Source organism: Dendropsophus ebraccatus, chromosome 4 (genome assembly GCF_027789765.1).
Source record: "Dendropsophus ebraccatus isolate aDenEbr1 chromosome 4, aDenEbr1.pat, whole genome shotgun sequence".
NCBI lineage: Eukaryota > Metazoa > Chordata > Amphibia > Anura > Hylidae > Dendropsophus > Dendropsophus ebraccatus.
This window is the reverse complement of record NC_091457.1, coordinates 142,955,721-142,971,154: the sequence shown is the minus strand read 5'-3', so window position 1 is coordinate 142,971,154 and position 15,434 is coordinate 142,955,721. Positions and strand designations below refer to the sequence as shown.

The following is a 15,434-nucleotide window of genomic DNA, read 5'->3' as shown; positions in this document are numbered from 1 at the left end:
AGGAGAATGCAACCTATAGCAAGGGAATGGGCTACCGACTAGAAGAGCTCAGTCAGGAGGCCATCTAGTAGTGATCCTGCAAACCCGTATACCATGCTTCCTATGTACTGACTCCATAGCTAATAATGTAAAGCAGAAGTAAGGTACTATTTGCAGAGCGTTACCAGCTACATGAATATGTAACCTGTTTTTCACTGCTTAACATTAGCTTCCAAATACTCCATCAAGCAAAACTATAAATATGGGAGGTAGAATGCTGTGAGATCGAGCGGTCGATTCTTAAAGTGAATGTAGCACCGGCACATCGCTTTTCTGATATTCACATGGATAGACCGGCGCTGGCACGGGGATGCCTGTGCTGCATTCCTTTTTTTCAACTGTGGCCCGGTTACCGCGCACAGCACTGGTCTATTACTGAGCACCGTCCCGGCCTGAAGCAGTGGAGACAGGACAACCCGCTCCCAGTGGGGTAAAACCCCCTCCCCTATATGACGCAGCTCCATTAGAATCGATGGAGCCATGTCATAGAGGAGCGGTAGTTTCCTCCCACTGGGGGGCGCACTGGCCCGCCTCTAGTACTTTACCCCCAGCTGCTGCTTGGGAATCGGGCCGTGGTTCAACAAAAGGGCCGTGGCACCAGCATCCCCGCAGCAGTTGCGGTCTATCCATGTAAATATCAGAAAAGCAAAGTGCCAGTGGTACATTCTCTTTAAAGATGTCAGACAACAGAATACTATTTCTATCAAAACTAAAAAAAAAAAGCATGCGGATTATAATTTACTAATAACAGTAATCGTCAGAATCAAAAAATAGTATTTTCTATGTTTTTTTGTACAGTTACATGTAGAAAATAAATATACCTGGACTGGCGGACTGGATGAGGGGCGCAGGAACGCACAGTAACGTCAGCCAGTCATTGTGATCAGTGAGACCGACAGCGAGTATCAGGCGTTAATGCACATATCCATGGAATCAATCAGCAGTAGCCTCTAAGGAACCGAGTTACCAAGTCTCCGATGAGTGTCTTTAAGTGCTGTATTACGCTCGGCTAGAACAACTATCAAAACGATCAAAAAGGAACTATAAACTCACAAGCTTAAACAATCAAGCTCGGAAAGCCCTCCCCCCCTTTCCTATAGTAAATTGATTTCTTTCCTACTAAATATATTGGTAACCCACAGAACAGTGCATAGAGGCATAATAACAATTGGTCAGACTAGTATGCGGACCTTGAAAACACAGCACTATTGTAATTCACGACATTAAAAGCTAAAATACCAGTGTTAACAAACGTCCTAAAGCAGAATAAAGTGCTCTTGTTGAATACTCACTTATCGCCCTTGTGTACATTGTTTTTTACCCTGTGTCCACCATTTGCATATTTTGGTATCAATAAGGATTTAAAGAGACGTTTCACGGTTAAGGATAAGAGCCTATAAGACTGAGCCTGTGTAGTGCTCATTGGTTTAAAGGGGCTTTCCTGGACTATATATAGATATATATATTACAGGTGTTAAACTTGCGGCCCTCCACCTGTTGCAAAACTACAATTCCAATCATGCTTGGACAGCCAAAGCTTTGTGTTCAGATGTCCAGGCATGAAGTGAGTTGTAGTTTTCTATAAGAAAATGTTGGGAATTGTAGTTTTTTCAAAGCTGAAGGGCCATGAGTTTGAAATTCCTAGATATGTATAAAGATCAGCTGTTCTGCGCAAACCACCATACAATGAACTGAGCAGGGCTTCTGGCTAGAGCGCTCCGCTCATCAAGCCGGCGGCCTTTCAGCGATGCTCCGCTCCTTGCCGCTCCACCCAGGATGTCGGGAAAAGCTGGATCCAATCCTGGGAAACTTCTACCAGTTTCCTAGGATTGGATCCAGCATTTCCCTGTCACCCTGGGTGGAGCGGCAAGGAGCAGAGCAGCGCTAAAAGGCTGTAAGCTTAATGAGCGGAGCGCTGATCAAACGAAGCGCTTCACTTCGTTTAGATGAACAATTCGCTGATCTCTACTTCTGGCTTTGTTCGCTGGTTCAGGGCATTGAACAGCTAATCTGCGGGATAGGCCATTAATCATATAGTCTCAGAAAACTCTTTAAAACCCACATTAGGGCATGTTCAGATGAGCATTAAACACACTGTTCCGGACATGGAAAACTCAGAGTTCTTAAGCATCCAAAACAGTGTGTATCACTTCCCCAAACCCCTCTCCTATTGGTATCAATGGGAAGGGTGGCAGCATACTGAAGCTCCTATTGAAGTCAATGGGAGGTTCGGGTCTGCAGTGCTCTACACCAGCATATGTTGTGCACATACCCCTAGACTCATTTCTTTCTTTTCCTTAGAGGCCTAATATATAAAATTTGTAGCAAACTAGTGGAGTAAATCTAAATATACACCAATGTATTCCAAATGGTAAAAAGGTAAGAAGCGTTGCAAGATTATTTCCACAAACTGGCTTCATGTTTCTTATTTGCATTGACATATCACTTCCGCTTAGCCATAAATAAACATTTATCTATCTATACACAGTTGTTGTGTTTTTTTTTTGCAGAGACAGTGATGGACTAGAAGTCAGTGCAGAAGGTGATACATGCAACAGTACCTACTACAGTGTAACAAGTGATTATCTGATCCCAATGATGAACTGATCTGAGTTTGTGATCCGGAGTACATATGGCTGCCGTGCACATAGCATTACAAAGACAACTGTTGCACAAATGTATAAACTGTGAAGTCAGGGATTGTTTCCTTTGTAACCACATCTGCAAATGTTACAGTACGCTCACAGGCCTAATAAGTAGAATACTGAGTGTAAGTGCAGTAATGTCTGTTCGCAAGTTGTAAGGTGCTGTATGGATACATACATCAATAACATAATGTATTACTGTGGTTAAAATGTGGAAAATGTGTACCTGAAATTTTCATTTCCTGGAGTCCAAAGGCAGCACCTGGGATGGGATTATTGTGCTGCCTTCAGACTTCAGGAAATTAAAATTTCTGGTTAAAATTTTCTACTTCCCGATCATCCTACGACAGCAAAGTAATTCCATTGTGTGCTGCCACAGGACGATCAGGACATTGATGGTACCCTATAGTACACATTGCATAACATTTAATCATATCAGTATTCTTGTCCGTTAGGGGTATAACATAGTGTAGGATATGTGCATGTGTTATTTCTAGAAAATGTTTTTTTTTTTACCATGACATAAAAACATGGTATTGTGATGACTGCATCTTTTCGCTCTAAAACCCATCATAAGATTTCCCCCCCTCATCCATGCACAGGAAGAGCACAGCTGTATACTCCCGAATAAAAACGGATACAAACTACACAGTCAAAGCAGCAATCATTTACAATGCTCATATAGAACAGCATCTGTATATTGTTGCCCCCTAACAAAGCATCTCCATGTGACATTCTCATAGAGAAGGACTAGTCGACGCAACATTGGAGTTATTCGGGAAACAATGTAAGCAATGTTAATGAAATTTCTGTGGAGCCGACAAAAAAAAAAAAAAAAGAAAATCGCACTCTTCCTATGACAGGATCAATGTTCTGCATTGTTATACAGGCCTTTCAGAGAGGAATCTCTCCTCCGTTTGGTTATTTTCAGTCTTTGAACTTCATTTCAGAGGAGGAAGAGGAATAAAAGGATGATTCCAGCCACTAGCATTCACCAGTGCGGTCCCGAAAAAAGCCTTCTGCAGAGCGGGCTTCACGGAAAGTTACGGTGATGGAATTTGAGGTGATGTCTGTAACGGTAATCTCGCTGGGCAAGGGGAGGACAGGAAGCCAAGGAGGAGCGTCAGGGGAACTTGTGTCATCTATGAAGAGACAAAAATGGATGATATGTATGAAGTCACTGGCAACCACACATAATACACAGGATCTAATAAGCACAGAAGTTTCTAAATCAGATACATTTAAATACACATATTACAGTCATTGGTAGAACTAAAGAGAATGACCCGATATACTAATGAAGGCCTATACAGTCAAATGGGTTGCCATTACTGCTCAATCCTTAATGGCACCCCCCTTGATAATCAATAGACTGAAGCAACTTCCATAGACTCCAAGGGGCACTGTCATTGGCCAATAAACCTGCCCTTTTGATGGTCTAGGCCCCCAGCTGTATTATAAATGAATCCTGAAATCATGTCGTTTTAACTTTGGCCGCTAGACTTATAACTAAGCTGTGACTTCCTGTTCTGTCTGTGATGATTGGTAGTCGGATGCTAGAAAGTGATCAGTATGTCTATGAGGCCTGCTGTAAAGCATGTCACTAAATTCTGCTAAAAACAGCTTAGGTAAGATGACTGCCCCCATAATAATGTACAAAGCACAAAATAAAAAACACCATTAGGACCAAGATCAAGTAAGACAGTAAAGCACTTTCCTTAAATGAGTTTGCACTACCTCTCATACTAGTTAGAGGGATGATGTTAGGAATATTGGCGTTCCTAATTATGAAGAGGGCGGGGAGGAGAGACAGAGAGGCGGTGCAATCCTAGGGCATAGGTACTATAGGCAACGCCAATTTGACACAGGGCTGCAAGTTTAAAAGTTGTTTTTTAGGACAATAACTGCATCACCTGCAGAACGGATCCCAGGACAGATCTTGGGTTAAAGGGGTACTCCAGCGGGGGGGGGGGAGGTCGGGGGGGCGCTTTTTTGCTGGGACTGGGGAGGAGGTGGCTGTGGGAAAAGACGTCCACTCACCTCCCCGCTTCCTGTTGTCTGACGCGGGCCCGAGACTATACGTCTCAGTGACAGAGGCGGGATCTGAGCGGACTTGAAACGGATCCCGCCTCCTTCACTGACAGGCTGAGCGGACCTGAGACGTCACGTCTCGGGCCCGCGTCAGACACCAGGAAGCGGCCGGGCACCGGAGCACCGCGATGCGGGACCCGCCACTGGAGCCGGGGAGGTGAGTGGACGTCTTTTCCCTTTTCACCTTCCCTCAGCCACCTCCTCCCCGGTCCCAGCAAAAAAGTGCCCCCCAATGGACTACCCCTTTAAAAGCAGCTATCTGAAGGTACAAGCGGTTTGTGTCTGTGTGTGTGTGTGTGGGGGGGGGGGGGGGGGGGTTGTGGGTACAGAGTCGCGTTAAGCAATGCAATGGATTTAGGCTGGAGAAAAAAAAAAAAAAAGGGACCTCTAATGCCTTGAACAGTCTATACTGTTTAAACAGAGCCCAGCCCCACTTCACAGCCCTGGTCTGAGTCTTAACTAAAGAAAAAGCCAATTACTGGCTGCACCAGCCATCTGTCTTAGCCATTCCTTGCATCAAGAATAACAATGGGGTTCTGCCAAAATGAGGCAAAGAAAGATTGGGGCACTGTGAATGTGCTTTTTTGATTGTTTTTTTCACCTCAACCACATTGCACTGCAAATGGTATTTCCCCTGACAACCCCTTAAAAGGATTTTCCAATGATGAAATTTATTTTCAACTTTCTGATAAATGAAGATATAATGATAAATTAAGGTATTTTACCATCTTTTTGTGGTCTTTCTTACTTTCCTTCTGCTTCTGATGCAAACTGTAACATCTCTTTGTTCCACTTCCTGTGTAGTGTACATCCTGTAATCTGACTTCCTGTTCCTGCTGTACACTCCACCTTGGAATTCAGCTACCTCAATCACCTGCCCTCAGACTCCTGTGGGTGTGCTTGCTTGGGTCATTGTCAAGATGGTGTAGCGAGAGGGTCATTTTATTTGACTGAATTCTAGAGCGTATAGCAAAATAGGAAGTACTTTACGGGATGTCCACCAGGCAGGAAGTGAAGAAATGGAGAAAATGAGGTTGGTTTGTTATAGAAGCAGAAAGAAAGCATGAAAAACATATAGAGGAGATGTTGCCTTACAGGCTTGCTTCCTATAGGTAGCACTGAAGGGACAGTTTCTTTCCTCCTTGAGGAGAGCTAATTTGCATACAAGAATATTGTTTGGTGCTTATTAGAAGGCGCAATAAAATATTTCCATTAAATATTTCCATATGGTAACTAGAATATGAAGTATCCCACCGTTAATATCAGCTTCATGCATAGTTTGGTCTTCATGTGTTTCCTCCTCCTCCTCCTCCTCCGCCGGCTTTTCTTCAGGCCAGTCGGGGATGCTCTGAGCTTCTTCCTTTTCATCCTCCTTGGCAAAGAACTCAGAAGTTGGACGACGACTCAGCGGCTCATAGGTTGATACGCGCAAAAACTTCTTGCGTGACAGGCACAAAAACTTTCTCCCTTTACGCTGCTTGCTGAGGGGGAACTGCAGGGACTTGGCTTTCTCTGGCACTGAGGACGTTGCGGTGGGTTTAGTGCCCAGACCACTGCTGAACCTTCGAGACAAGGAAAAGCAGAAATTTCTCTCTTTGGACTTGTGTGCACTGCGCAGGTCCATGCCATAAAGCCTCTGTAGGATAAAAAATCCAGATATATATTAATTCTTTGTCCAACAACTTCTCGAATCTAGAAGTTACTAAATTCAGACAATTTCCTTTACTGTAAGTATTAGGGGTCATTCGCACATTCGTGTACGGACGATGTTGTATGGACCGAAATATTGAACTCCCGGCATCATTATTCATAACAATGCCGGAGACTCCGAAACGCTTTAGAGCTACGCATTCCTGTACTGAGACAATGGAGGAGATTTATCAAAGAGGTGTAAAATAGAACTGGCTCAGTTGCCCCTATCAACCAATCAGATTCCACTTTTCATTCCTCACAGATTCTTTGGAAAATGAAAAGTGGAATCTGATTGGTTGCCGGGGGCAACTGAGCCAGTTTCACTTTACACCATGTTTGATAATTCTCCCCCAATGTGTTCCTAACTCTGTTCCGTACCATATTTACGGACCATGCACGGAACGTGTAAATGCTCCCTCAAAGCACCAGGCAACCGAAGGAATAACGCAAAAGTCTGATATATGGAGATATCGACTATAGAAATGTATTTGTTTTCCCTACACACCTGCAGCAGGAGGCGCTTTGGTTTTGGGCCTCGTTTTCTGCACCCGGAAGCTCTTTCTTTTTCTTCCCTACAAGAATAACAGGTAAAAAGTTCACATTATACAATGATATTATTCATGTTATATGGGTTTTAAACTTTTTTGTGACAGGCGGGATACAGGATAGGTGAGAAACCTATTATCGGCGCCCCATTTCTCATCACTACACAGCCGCATGGAGTAGAGCTGTGGTCCTGCACGTGCTCAGCCACTTTACCAATTCATTTCTATGGGGCTGAGTGTCATAGCTGACTAATTTCGGTCATTCCCATAAAGGCTGGAGCTGCAGGGCACATGCAGAAAGCTGGAATAGGGGGAACCTGGGTCCTCCCTTGTTGTAATAGTTGGGAATCCCTGCTGTGGGGCACCCAGAAATCATCCCTATATTGTAGATAGTTCATCTTATTCAGAGAATAACCCCTTTAGATATCTTATTTTTAGCAAGATTAGGTCTTCATCACTACTGGCCCACATGTCAGCATTATACTTTGGGATACACATTATTTCCTATAGTTGAAATGCTTTACCAAGATTATGAGGAATGCTTTAAGTCAGGAACGTGTTGGATATCCAGTCTTTTTTTTGTCTACATATGAAATTTTTTTAAAGGGAATGTGTCATCAGAAAATGACTTACTGTTTAATTAATAAAGAATTTTTTGTTACATTTTCTTTTTTAAATTGTCCGTTTGTCTATCTATAATATAAAATAATCCTAAAATCTTGCAGTTCTCATTCTCACCACTGGGCTAAAACTAAGCTGAGACTTCTTGTTGTGTCTGTGGTGATAAAAGGAGGCTGCTGTAAAGCGATCAGTACAGCATTGCAGCGACATGTGACACCAGTATATATATAGATAGATAGGTAGCACCAGTATAGGACAATAGCAGCTCCCTGTGAAATGATCTCCTCAAAGGTCACAGAGCATGTTCAGTAATGTTTCACATTCATCTCAAGGGGACAGACTCTGTCTATTGTCATCTATGTCCACGAGTCTTGCTGTAAAGCATGTCACTAAATGCTGTTAAAAACATCAAAGGCAAGATGGCCGCCCCCATAACAATGTACGAAAATAAAATAAAAAAAATGACAGTCAGAAAATAGATACAGATTAGAATAAAAGAACAAGTTTTGGTATCTGACTCTAATTTAGGTGACACATTTCCTTTAATGCGGACCAATAAACTGTGAAGATTATAACTCATTGGCTTGTGCTGGATTATTTTCTGTTTTGCGCAAGGACCTAAGATTATTCTACAAAAGATAAAAGGGTATTTCACGTAAAAATAACCTTAACCTTATCCACATTATAGGGGATAAGAGATAGATAGCACTTAGACAGTCATTTCTGCAAAAGTGATATGTTCGCTGCCATCCTGGTTGTCACTTTTCAATGGGATTCTCAGAATCTAATGATAGACTGTCACTTTATTTTTCTCCATTTCCAGCCATTAGTGCTGGGGGGAGCAGTCTATAAGTGATCACCATCATGTATGATGGCTGGGTGCAGGGTAGTATCCAGCAGTACATGAGAGAGAGGGACTAGAAGACAACAACCACTATGGGCTGCACATTTTAATGTAACTTTACATGCACTATAAACCCTGTATAACCCCTTAAAAACTTAATAATCTCACTTTTCTTCATATGCTAAGACAAGACGTGGGTCCAAAATGTGTTCTTCTGGTTCCCACGTGCTGTACCTAGGAGAGAAGAGGAAGATCGGTCAGAACAATGTAATGTCATATAAGAAATACAATGGAAGTAAGAATTATGTGTGCACAATTATGGCAGCAAGGCACACAGCGCTTTGTGTTTCTAGCAGATCATAGTTTCAAGCCAACAAGGTATAGAATAGATTGTGTTAATTCTGCTTGTCATGGCTGCATCCAGGAACATCTATTGATTCATACATACAAGAAACACTTAGCGGAGATATGAGCACATCCCTGAATGACACATCTAGTGATTACATTGCTGACTGTATTACAGGAAGTTGGAGACTCTGTAATATACAATTATATATATTAACTGTGTTATGTAGCTGGTATACATTGGGATACCAGTAGGAAGATATTCATAGTCTGCTTTGCACAAACATTCACCCCACAGCGAAAAAATAGCACACGTCCTAGTGCGGATCGCGGCACGGATCCCCCCCCCCAGAGATGACAGAAGCGCAGTCAGTCATTGCATCTGAAAACTACACACCTACTCCCCCTTGTCGGCTGGCTTACATGTTCACCAGAAGTGGCGTGGACTACGCTGCTTTCTTCTCCCGGCGCCAGCACGAACCAGCGTAGTTCACGCCACTTGCGGTGAACGTGTGTAAGCCGGGGAGTAGGTAAGAAGTTGTCAGATGCGATGACAGGGGCGCACACTATGCGCTCCTGTCATCTCTGCTGCCGGGTCATCGTGGCGCTGATTGCGGCACGGATCGTGTGAATGAGGCCTAAGTCTATGAGTAGAAAGTTACTTATATTCACACGGCTGGAACCATAGCAAGCAGCATAGTAAAGATACATTGGGGGAGATTTATCAAACATGGTGTAAAGTGAAACTGGCTCAGTTGCCCCTAGCAACCAATCAGATTCCACTTTTCTTTCCTCACAGACTCTTTGGAAAATGAAAGGTGGAATCTGATTGGTTGCTAGGGGCAACTGAGCCAGTTTCACTTTACACCATGTTTGATAAATCTCCTCCTTTGCACCCAGAAAGTGGGGGGAGCAGAGCAGCCATTTACCCTCACCAGCTTTATACTAGGAGGGTAAAATGACTTGGTCACTGGAGTGCCTGTCAGCTGCCATTCAGGTTCCAAACTGCTGACACTGTTAGATAGCTGATAGGACAAGGAGACACATGGTATACATCTGTGCTTCCATAATGTAAAAAATGCTTTCATTCTCTGGTGTGAAGAGTCAAAGAGACTTTTCCAATCTCCTGAACTGTCTCTCTAGCTGAGCGCTTCTTCTTCGCTCCTCCTCCCATCCGTATCCCTGCTTGGAGCAAAGTCTCCAGCCGAGTTAGGGATGGGAAGGGGTTTGAGGAGGTATCCCAGCTTGGGGCTTGGAATTGCCTTTTTGAGACTTTTTATCAGAGAATAAAAGTTTTTTTTCTAAGTTCTGGAAGCACAGAAAGGTACCACACATCACTTTTCCCTTAACATATGACAGTGTCAGCAGTTCAGATTGAATGGCAGATGATGGATTCACTTTAAGTGGAAGCTATAGAAACAGCTCCCCATAGACTATAATGGAGACAATGATGCCTACTTCCTAATATGCAATGTTAATAAACATCTCTCCATAGACTATAATGGAGAGAATAATGTATACTTCCTAATATGCAATGTTAATAAACCGCTCTCATGAGCTACATTCCTGTAAACCAGGGGTAGGAAACCTCGGCTCTCCAGCTGTAGCAAAACTACAACTCCCATCATGCCTGGACAGCCAAAGCTAAAGCTTTGGCTGTCCAGGCATGATGGGAGTTGTAGTTTTGCAACAGCTGGAGAGCCAAGGATCCCTACCCCTACTGTAAACCGTCTCCAATCTTTATGAAGGAGATGTAACAGCAACAACTTCCCATTCATGCTTGTACGATGCTTCTTAATACAAACTGTGACACATGTAATCATACTACAGTGCCAGCATAGGATTCAGGGCAGCAAAGCAAGCCTGTGCTACAGTAACTGGCTATCAATCTAATCAGGTTTAACTAACATAATGAATGAAAAGTCTGCGGTTACGATGCAATGCGTTAATATTCTTATGTAAGAAAGTGGTAGCCTCTCAGTAAACAGTGGGTTACGTAGCGCACACCTTTCCCTCTGCTGTTCCTGCGCACACTGCAGCACAGGCTGAAGTAAACAAGTGAGCATATGACTCATGCGTCACTCTCTCAGCTCCCTCCTCCTTGGAGTTCTCACTCCCCCTCTCAGATTAGAGGTGATAAACAAGACGTATTCAATAGGCAGTCCTTATCTAGGAGCAGGCAGTGCCATGGCATGAGCCCACATATACACATCCAGTGTCGGCTCTGAGGCAGACATGGCTATACAGTACATAGGTGTGCTCTAAGATACCTATATTGTTTCCATCTTCAATATAAAATCTATATTAAATGCAATCATTGACCTCATTGCATTTTAACGTGATAGTCACTATAAACCTCCAATAGTGCAGCCATATAATATGGATATAAATAATCCAATATATAGATTAACACATCCATCATTCTCATCACCACTTTACATGGACACCTTTATTCATATAAACTATGATACGACCGGCGATAGGTTTTACTCACTAATAAATCATGTAAAACTTAGTCAATATTACAATTTAGTGTATGTTGTCCATGGTGAACTGGATCCCCCTTACTATATTAAATATAGGAAAATTCCTCCTTCCTTTACTGTATCCAGGACTTCTGACATGTGGTAAGATATGGCTACCACCCAGGTTGAGCAAGCAGAGCGCTCAGTTATTACAGAGAACGGAATCCCCTATCTCAAGACACACGTAGGTTCACGGGGCGGGAAATTCAAAGATGCTTCAGAATCAATGTAAACACCAGCAGTTCCTCAATATGCCGCGTGGTAGTCTGTACTATGATAACGGCTTGTGCTACAACCATAGGGATAGCCTAGCGCTAGAATATTGCAATCATAAATTGGTGATGTTCCAGAATGATCATATAAATATTCTTTATTGCCGAGCTGAATTTGTCACAAGGATAATGTTTGTTTGCAAAACCACTAAAACAACACAAAGCTACAAATATCAAGGAGTAGAACAAACCACTTCTGCAACATGGCACCTTGGAAGTGGTTTATTCTGTTATTGTAGCTGGGTAAAGGTGGATCCCAGGTCTGGCACAGCAGGGAGAGAGTGCGGTAGTGCTGGTTACTGTATGTCATGGGTCTCCAAACTGCGGCCCTCCAGCTGTTGCAAAACTACATTTCCCATCATGCCTGGACAGCCAAATCCAAAGCTTTAGCTGTCCAGGCATGATGGGAATTGTAGTTTCGCAACAGCTGGAGGGCTGCAGTTTGGAGACCCATGCTGTATGTAAACAACTGCTACATTTGAATAATAAAATAAAAATAATATAATATATAATAATATATAATAAAAAATATAAATATTTGTGTCTGTTTTAAACATTCTAAATACAAACAAATAAACAGAAACAATGTATCAAAAAGGAAACAAAGAAAAGCGTCCTTACTTGGGCGGCCAGCCTTTCCACTTCACTAGATACTCCACTTTACCCTAGAATAGATAGTAACATGGCGTAAGCACAGAGAACAGAAACAATTACTAAGTTTCTATATAGTAACAGATCCTGTACATCCCCCATTGCGACGCTTCACTTTGCTTATACTCTAAGTGGCTCTCACAAGCCTTAAGGGAATAGTGAAAACTTTGGAAGATATCGGCCAGCCATCGCTTTTTTACGGTTTCCTTGGTAAATATGAGTCATTTTTTGCATTGAACGCTTAATTGAAAATCCATCATGCTCTCTGCACTTCTGTCTTCCTAACCCCATGAATATGAAATAAAACAAACATTTGTATTATGAGTCATCTCTATGAGTCACCGTTTAGTCACCTATAGAAACGTTAGCAACTGAGTCACCTGTAGCGTAAAAGCTGCAACGTCTTCTATCTCGACCCTGAGCTGCTAGAACCGAATTAACACTTCTTCTGGAGGAAGAGCAAGTCTCCTACTAGGTGGCTAAACAACAACTCCCAGTATACCCTGACAGCTGCAGGCCATGCTGGGAGTTGTAGTTTTATAAAAGCTAGAGAAGCGCAGATTGGCAAGCTGTCTGTGCATGCTAGGAGATGTAGTTCTTCAGGTTGGCAGGATGTTGAGGATGCTACGTGTTGCACTTCTGCAGCAGCTAAGGAGCAACAGGTCGGTGCATGCTGGGAGTTGTAGTTGTGCACAGGTTGTAGAATAGTGTTTGCATTGCAGGATATACAGGTAACGGCAGATCATATACATTCATGGAGATTGACAATACATCCTAGTACTTAAGCAAGTTCTATACGTGTTGACATAAAACGTCCAAAATTACAGATAAAAAAACTAACAAAAAAACAACATGAATAGGAATCAATCTTAGCATTGGGGGTGTAACCTATACCGGATTACCCCCATGCAGATGATAATACCACAGTTTGTAAGGTACGTGCAAAGTATCTGCCCACCTGTAGATCCACTGAGCATACGAGACCCCATATATCAATCCCTTGCAAACATCCCGGCACCCTCTAAATGACCATTCCCATGCCAACCTTTATGCATCGCCTCCTTTAAAATAAAAATAAAAAAAAAAAATGAAAAAAAGAAGATGGCACACTCATGACGTTCCAGTCCTTACCTTTCTCATCCTCTTCTTGCGGATGCTCTCCACAGCAAACACTTGCTCGCCAATGGCAGACAGCTCCATGCCAGTATCTGGCGTTGTTTCTCTGTGCCAGGTGGTCTCCAGTCCACTAGTAGACAGACCCTGTCCCTGTCTATGCAGATAGAGGTTTCTCTTTATGTTGCAGAGTGAGAGCTGCACAATGATGATGATGATGATGATGATGATGACACACCCCCCTCTCTGCAATGCACGGGTGCCAAGGGTGCCACACTAGATCGTGCCTGCAAAGATGCCACCGCTGGCTGGGCACAGGCTTCACTCTCACGTGCAAGTGCCAGCCTGGGCTCTGCTTCTTGCCAGGCTGTAATGCAGCTAATCTGTGCTGGTGGCTCCGGGATGCCCACGCCCCTTTTATTTTGGAAGCTTCAGCTCTTACTCTAGATAATCCCTACGTAGGTGCCACTGCCGCAGTCCACACACATAAGGCTCCAAGCAGGTATCGGGCAGCGGCTACTTCCTGCAAGTTCCCAACTACTACCTGCTCCTATTACTGTGCATTAGGCTGCTCCTCCAAATTCTGCAGCAGAATCCTCCCCCCACCTCCTCTGCAGGTGATGTACGCAGTGCTATGTGTCATGGGCAGATTCCCGGCTGCTCGGACCCCGCTGCCTTCAGTGCTTCTTCTCCCTCTTCTTCTTCTCCTCTTTGCATTACAACCTGCGCAACATTTTCAGGGAGCGCGCAGCAACGTCTCGGGAACTCCGCTCTTACTAGGAGAAGGAGTCTTTGATGACGTCAGCCGGCTGCGCGCCCGCGCACTGTGGCCGGAGCTTGGGAAGCGAGAGCTGCGCGCCCGGGGCCGAGTGAGTGATCGCTGCGCGCCCGCGCATGGTGGGCGGGGCTTAGTAAATGATAGCTGCGGAGAGTGGAAGCAGCTAGAAGCGATATATAGTGAGAGCTGGGGAAAGTGAAGGAAGGAAATAGAGGATTCTGGAAAGTTCTGATGAGCGGAGGGCTAAGTGGGAACTAGTCATGAGGCTACAGGGTAGGGCCTGTGCTGCTGTTCACACTTTGCGTTTATCTCTGTTAGATGGTGATGCAGTTTTATTGTTAGGGGCAGGTTAGGTCTCAGGAACAGTAGGTGGTTCACCAAGGGTGGGGGGGGGGGGGGGGCTTCATAGGACCCTGTGCAATTGGAAACTGTGATGATGTCATCAGTGAGCAATATAATAATGGAAGCAGCAATCTGATTAGTGGCATATAAGCACCAATACAAACTATCTGATCAGCTGTTGATGTGCAAACTGTGCAGAACTACAACTCCCAGGATAAAGTCCCTGGATAGATAGAGGGACAGGTTGCGCATGTCTGCCACCAAAAGTGAGAGCCACGGAACGGGGGGGACGCTGTTCTGGGCTGTTCTCACTTCTCCCATAGAAAATCAGTGGATCAGTGAGGCTTTATTTTAATGGGGGACTCTGGTCCTGGAGATCATCTAGTTATCCCCTATCCTGTGGATAATTGGTAACGTGCTGAAGATGGAAAACCCCTTCAAGTGCAATTGTAAATGTCATTCCAGAAAACTTTTCAGACAAGGAGTCTATGGTGGGGGCTGAGATCTGCACCAATCGCTGGAGGGGACAAGGAGAAGTTCTCAGCTGAACACTATGGGGGACGTTTATTAAGTCCAGCATTTTTTGTGCCGGGCTTAAAGGAGAAGTCTGGCAAAAATGTTTACTAAAGTATTATATTGCCCCCCAAAAGTTATACAAATCACCAATATACACTTATTACGGGAAATGCTTATAAAGTGCTTTTTTCTCTGCACTTACTACTGCATCAAGACTTCACTTCCTGGATAACATGGTGATGTCACTTCCTGGATAACATGGTGATGTCACTTCCTGGATAACATGGTGATGTTATGCCCTGACTCCCAGAGCTGTGCGGTCTGTGGCTGCTGGAGAGGATGATGGCAGGAGGACACTGAGGGACACAGGGCACTGGAGGGACACTGAGCATCCCCCTGCCATCATACTCTCCAG

At 43.9% G+C, this 15,434-nt stretch overlaps 1 protein-coding gene across 1 annotated transcript; it reads right to left on the bottom strand.

Annotated features, from left to right (window-relative positions):
• Nucleotides 1-1,871: 1,871 nt before the first annotated feature.
• Nucleotides 1,872-14,184, bottom strand: CBX7 (chromobox 7). Its single transcript, XM_069967270.1, has 6 exons — nt 13,402-14,184; nt 12,241-12,284; nt 8,646-8,711; nt 6,973-7,039; nt 6,030-6,411; nt 1,872-3,826 (listed from the first exon to the last, which is right to left on the bottom strand). The coding sequence occupies exons 1-6, from the start codon at nt 13,468-13,470 to the stop codon at nt 3,669-3,671; spliced, it is 786 nt and encodes a 261-aa protein (XP_069823371.1). The 5' UTR covers nt 13,471-14,184; the 3' UTR covers nt 1,872-3,668.
• Nucleotides 14,185-15,434: the final 1,250 nt, after the last annotated feature.

Excerpts from the sequence above, each read along its gene's own strand:
- CBX7 (XM_069967270.1), bottom strand. The coding sequence starts at position 13,470 with ATGGAGCTGTCTGCCATTGGCGAGCAAGTGTTTGCTGTGGAGAGCATC. Across the intron at positions 12,285-13,401 it reads GCAAGAAGAGGATGAGAAAG|GGTAAAGTGGAGTATCTAGT; the intron begins GTAAGGACTGGA and ends TATCTATTCTAG. Across the intron at positions 7,040-8,645 it reads GTCTTAGCATATGAAGAAAA|GGAAGAAAAAGAAAGAGCTT; the intron begins GTGAGATTATTA and ends TTATTCTTGTAG.